This window comes from Primulina tabacum, chromosome 3 (assembly GCF_025594145.1).
Source record: "Primulina tabacum isolate GXHZ01 chromosome 3, ASM2559414v2, whole genome shotgun sequence".
In the NCBI taxonomy this organism is placed as follows: domain Eukaryota; kingdom Viridiplantae; phylum Streptophyta; class Magnoliopsida; order Lamiales; family Gesneriaceae; genus Primulina; species Primulina tabacum.
The window spans coordinates 51,164,467-51,170,880 of record NC_134552.1 but is presented as its reverse complement, the minus strand read 5'-3'; the positions used below and the strand labels follow the sequence as shown (position 1 = coordinate 51,170,880).

Here is a 6,414-nt window from a genome sequence, read left to right as displayed (position 1 = left end):
TTTTTTTTTAACTGTCAAAAACAAATTCTTAATGACATTTTAGACTTTCGGCACTCACGAAAAATGACATTCTGAATCCATTGATTTAAATTCCGATTCCGGTTCCGATATTTTAATCAAGCAAGCGTTAGTATTAGTACCACATTTTTGAGAAAAATTCCTTTGGAAAGTTTTCAATAAATAAAATGGGTGGGGGGTTTCCATCTCACCCTTTTCCCCTCAACTCAATTGCTTTTTGTGATGTGCGAGGAATATATTTCCAGTTGTTTCCTTGATCACAGAAAGGACCCATTCCAGAAACCTCCTTGTGGTGGGCCCATTGGGCTGTGGCCCACAAAAATAATTATTAATTAATTCTAACTAAATATATCTGTTTGCTGACATGGACACTTTCTTGATGGGTTGGTGTTTGGGGTGGTCGAAGTGGATTGTTGGGCCCACTTTCCCTTATCCTGAGGCTCGCAGCCCATTTACACACATCCCCCCCTCTCTCTCTCTACGTTTGCTTCCTAATAGCCTCCATTAAGAAATTTTTGCTAATTTAAACATATTAAAAAATTTATTTTATTTTTAGATTAACGATTTCGAGATTTCGACACGATATATATATATAAATTTTAAGTATATTATGATTAAAAATGGTTGGATACCTTTTTTTATGTGCATTTTTATTCGCACTATAACATAAAGTTAGAAGCCCCAATATGGATAAAGTTGAGTGATTTGCAAATGCATGCCCTGTTCTTTTCACCATAATCATAGCAAAAGTTTTTACCTCCCAAATCTAATTGTGATAAAGATGTATGAAGACAAGTGTATGGTCATGAAAAAACGAGTGAGGATAAAGCAAATACGCTTGTTTCACATTTTATATCTTATAAGTCATCGGTATTTAAGTTACATTGTCGTCACGTGTTATACTTTTGAGTGAAATGATAGATGTTCGATTCTATAATTTGTACGATCAGAACTAACGTCACAAATCTGATTCTCATATACTTGTAAATCTCTCTGGTACATTTGTGTCAAAAACACTCGTAATTCTTCATTTAGTTAAAATACAATATCTCCCAACATTATTTCCTTTTCCATGTGCAGCAAAAAGAAAGCAACATGATAAGAATGTATATATAGTAATTAAAACTTTGCAGTGGATCATGCACTCCTAGCCTGAAATCTATTTCCACGAGATTTCTCATTGTTTAATTCGAAAGTATCATTTTTTTTTTCTATATAACTTAAAATAATGGGCATAACATAAAGAAATTGAATACCATCAAGAATCCATTTAAATTGTTTTAAAAAATTAATGATTTTTTATTTGTTGGGCAATTGTTAATTCGATCCTGGCACAAAAGGTATTCTTTCTGGCAGGTACGATTTTCCTCTCGGAAATGTTTGGGAATGCAGCATGATATTCAACAACTTTAGGACATGACAACATGTATCCATGACAAATCAAGAAAATCCACCCACATAGCTTCAAGCTCGTGGAATACAACCAATGGAAAAGGGAGTAATAGGCTTACATGATGGAGTATCAAGTATCAAGTACAAGGCAAACTACATATACAACAACAAAAATGTAACACAATTATTCGCATCTAAATCACATCTCGAGTTGTTCAAGGCACTTGACAACGGTGGATTCATCCGCTTCACATGTGTTCTGGTCGATAGTTTCCTCAGAATCAGCTTTTAAGCTGGTTGGAGCTGCAAAAACTGGAACAGCTTGCCTGATACAGACTGGTGGGGCGACTTGCATGGGTCGGGGTTGCATCACCTGAGCCGGTCGAGCAGCAACAGGTGCTGGTGCGGAGAAAACTGGAACTGAGGTTCTTATTGTAACTGGTGGAGCAATTCCACGATAAAGCGGCCTGCATTGTTGTCTAAAAGGGACATAAGGCGACGCGCCAACGGCAGGGAGCTTCGGCATATGCATTGTCTGAACTTCTGGTGGATGGCTGTTGTTTGTAGGCGAGGGTTGCCTGACCTGAGGGGCGGTTTTATTGGAAAACAAGGGCAGGATTTTGGATGTGGACACAGTACGACTCTGTGGGCTCGAAGGTCGAGGGGTGGGAGTATAATATTTCTTCTGGAATGGCATGATGGAGGTGGTGGTGCTTTTCAAGTTTTCTTTCAACCGGTAGCTCTGCAATGCCCGTGCGATTCTGATCTGTTCTTGTTCATCATTGTTTTCGTGTTCTTGATATGTCGAACTACCCTCTTGCTGAGCCACTGATCAAATTCGAATTGTCAGATACAACTTTGGGATAAGACTGTGCAATTAAAAAGTTGTGAATGACGACGAGAACTTACGTTGTTTCAAGGACATCCAAGCAGCAAATGCAGCATTCTTTTCAGCTTGTTTCTTGTTCTTAGCGGGTTCTCCAGTAAAAATAATCCCAGCGAGTTCCGCGGTTCCCGTAAATATAGGTAGATGTCCTAAACCTGATCTGAAAGTCGTGTACTGAGGCAGAGGAGATCCAACTCTTTGTGCTATCTTCTGCAACAGGTTTTTGTAAACTCCCGATTCATCCTACACAAATCAAAGCAGTGAAAACTTAATTTTCCACTACCAACAGGGGTAAGCAAAACTTTGGTTTACCAAAGGAAAAAAATAGACCAAAACAATTTAATTTAAAAATACAGTCTAATTTCTTCAATAATTAGTTCTTTTTTTTTTCCCCAAATTAAAAATTAGTAACACATTGGTTTGATCTGCTCAATTAGTCACATTTTTCTTTGAAATTCTTCTATGCTGATCTATTTTGAGATCAAGTGATGGGGATGGAAAAATAGAACAGTGAATTTTTATTAAATAAACAATGCTAGAGTAAGTAAGTCCATGGAAGTAGACAGGCACATGTTATGGTACAACATGGAAGTCACATTAAATTCGAGGGAGACAACACCATCAATTGTACCCTTTACTTTCAATTCATTTTTAATACCCAAAACCTAACTCCTACTTGACATCTTAATGCACAACACCAGTGAAAAATAATTTCCACTCAAAAAGAAACCCATTCCATCAGATAAAATCAAGTCTTCTTCTTTGAATATTAATATTTTATTAAATTTTTAACCATATATGTTTAGGCTACTTATAAAAACACCATTTGAAATAAACCTTATATATGTTGTATCGTCATGTTTCGACCGACCGCTCTCCCAGCACAAACCATCACTTTCCATCCATCCCTATTCCCAATAACTCCACCTACTCGCAAGTAATGGAAATTAAACATGTGATATTGACTCTTGCTATCAACTTTAAAGCTGATTGTTCGCCACTTCACTTGAAACCAGAACTAACATTAACAATACAACTCAAATATTTTAAATTGCAACGCAGCTATAACACTTTAGAGTAGGTCTTGTGAGACGGTTTCACGAATCTTTGTTTGTGAGACGGTCAACCCAATCGATCACAATAAAAAATAATACTCTTAGCATAAAAAGTAATACTTTTTCATGGATGACCCAAATAAGAGATCCGTCTCACATATACGACCCGTGAGACCGTCTCACACAAGTTTTTGCCAACATTTTATGTTTTGATCTCTTTACCAATAGAGCAATGATAACCTCTAACAAGTAACAAGAAAAAATATGTATCGCAATTATAATTTCCTGTTTTACTCGTATGTAACGTATTAAATAAGGATATATAAGTAAAAGAATACAAGTAAATATAGACACTAGACTGTTTTTTGAGACAAGTGAACATTTGGGACCGAGGTTTTCAACAACATATCTTTATAAAACCGTTAAGAAATCATTTGACAAGCAGAAACTTCGAATCAAATTTCAACTCAAAACACTTAAAGCTTCAAGTTGACCAATTTGCAATCAAATCAATGATATTTAGTTTAATGAATATTAGGTATCCATCCCCTGAAATTTCAACGTATTCATACTTATTCAATGTCCCAAATCCCTTTAAAATAACAAATATCGGTGATGATTTTATATTGATTATTATTCATAATTTTCGTCCCTCCCACATGCACGACTTGTCAAAAAAGGATTAATTGGATACAAGGAACATTTTGTATACATAATTAGTAGGTCTCTCGTGATATTTTATTCTGTGAAACGGGTAACACGACCTACATTTAGCATCAAAAGTGATACTTACTTTTTACATGAATCTAAATAAAACATCCGTCTCATAAAAATCGATAAAAATTGAAAATTGATTAGCGTCGTATGTTTGTTTGAAATCAAATGTTTTTTGTAAGAAAAAATCAATCCAAATGATTTCATGAGGGGAAAAATGATTTTGTGTTATGGTTGAAATGACAAAAATGCCCCTAATTAATTGCACCAGGTCGTAGACTGAAAAAACAGCTGGTAATGAAAGGTAGAGACCAGAGGGTATTAAATATGGTCCCTCACCTCCTTACTTCAAACTTCTCAGTTCTCAATATTTTACTTTTCCCTGTCTGCCCAACCAAAAATTAAATCGACACTTTATTGCTCTATTTAAATAGATATTTATTTATTGACCAAACCGTCAGGGGCTTTCTTGTCATTTCACGACAACCCATGAGTCTTATTTTTCACCGGTGATCAGAAGAACAGTCACCAACCCGCGGCGGCGCATGTGACGCTCTCTCGTTCCATTGATTACAGCGAACCGATCAGGAAAATAATTTTTTTCCCCAAATTATACGTGAATTTAAGCCAACTTAACTAAGATCAAACGAGAAGATACGAAATGAGAAATGCCCGCATTCAATCACACCAAATTGTAATAAATAACTAAATGATTCATGGAAAGGTCAAAGAAAAAAAACGGAACTGAGCGGCAGAGGAAAGGGAACGTACGAGGATTCGGGCAGCGAGGGAGTGAGAGGGGCCGGTGGAGCAGAGCGAGATGAGTGCCGCCTCCGCCGCGGAGTGCTCGGCCTGCCGGAGAGTGGAGCAGTAGTAAGGGCTCTCGAAGGCGTCGCCGTTGAAGTTAACGATAGCCTTGAAGCGCGGCGCGTGGTCTGGACCCTCCCTTATGCAGGTGTATGAAGGCAGGTTGAAGCAGCTCCTCTGCGCCAGCTCCTGCAACTGGTTCTTGTACATCTCTCTCTCTCTCTCTCTCACACACACACGCAAACACGCGCCGAGCACTGCAGCACACAGAGTCGAGATCCTATAATCAGTTTCTAGAGGTGAATCGGGTAAACGGGTACGGGTTCTGATCCGGGTTGGGGAGACGGATCATTTCCTGCGGAAAAATGAGACTGGCTTTGGCCGTTGGAGGAGAAGACGTGTTTTTTTTTTCTCTAGTGGGTTTAAGCCATTTGCATGTGTGTATGTACAGTATTATTATTATATATAAATCAATATAATTGTGGGGACCACGGAATTAAATGTTATTTAACATTTTTCTTTATTATATTTATATAAAACTTAAATATAAATTTCAAAAAATTTAGAGTAATTTTTTGAGTATATTTATCGAGACATATAATTGTTTAAACTAATTTATTTTTGAAAAAATAAGGTTAATTTAATTTCTAAAAATTAAATCGTTTGGTTATATAATTTAAGCTGTTCAATAGAACTTAATATTAATATATTCTTTCAAGTTTTGGTTCTAGTTGGGATTAAATCATAAATTCTTACACTATAATTTATATACATATATATATTTATATACATATATATAGTATATATAAATAAATTTGTGTGAAACGGTCTCACGGGTCGTATTTTGTGATCTTTTATTTGGGTTATCAATGAAAAAATATTATTTTTTATGCTAAGAGTATTACTCTTTATTGTGAATATCGATAGGATTGATCTGTGTCATAGATAAAGATTCGTGATATCGTCTCACAAAAGACTTTTATATATATATATATATTGAACGATGAAGTGAAATTGGGAAATTTGAAATACAAGTCAAACTCTATTAAACGTTAGGTCTGCACGAAGGAAAGTGATTGATTTACTCTTTATTGATTTTCTCAACTTGACATTAGTTTTTATTTATTAATATTTTTTCATGAATAAAATCACGTCGCACGTCAATAATAAGAGACAAATTTTTGATTCGACCTAATCTAATTCAAGAAAAGTTATTATTTTTAACTGTGATGAATATAAATATGTAATACTGTCTCACAAAAAATATATTAACAAAATATAATTTTCACTTCAAAGCTTCCTCAATATGTAATATTGTTTTTTTTTCCTGTTGTGAAATTTTTGATCTTATGACTTTGGGATAGAGAAAATGTATGTTTTCTATAAAATTTAATAAAAGATTTGGCAAGAAAGTCAGACAAAAAGATGTCGAAATTGTCACATTGGGATCACTCGAATTATATTATGAGAGTTGTGAATATGAAAGTAGAAAAATAAATTTGATTTTGGATAATAAAAAAAAAAGGTTGCGAAGCTAATGAG

At 35.2% G+C, this 6,414-nt stretch overlaps 1 protein-coding gene across 1 annotated transcript; it reads right to left on the bottom strand.

The window, feature by feature from the left end:
* Positions 1 to 1,554: 1,554 nt before the first annotated feature.
* LOC142538221 (double-stranded RNA-binding protein 2-like) lies at positions 1,555 to 5,308 on the bottom strand. Its single transcript, XM_075643582.1, has 3 exons — positions 4,837 to 5,308; positions 2,320 to 2,539; positions 1,555 to 2,238 (listed from the first exon to the last, which is right to left on the bottom strand). Exons 1-3 carry the CDS (start codon positions 5,080 to 5,082, stop codon positions 1,610 to 1,612), a joined length of 1,095 nt encoding a protein of 364 aa, XP_075499697.1. The 5' UTR covers positions 5,083 to 5,308; the 3' UTR covers positions 1,555 to 1,609.
* Positions 5,309 to 6,414: the final 1,106 nt, after the last annotated feature.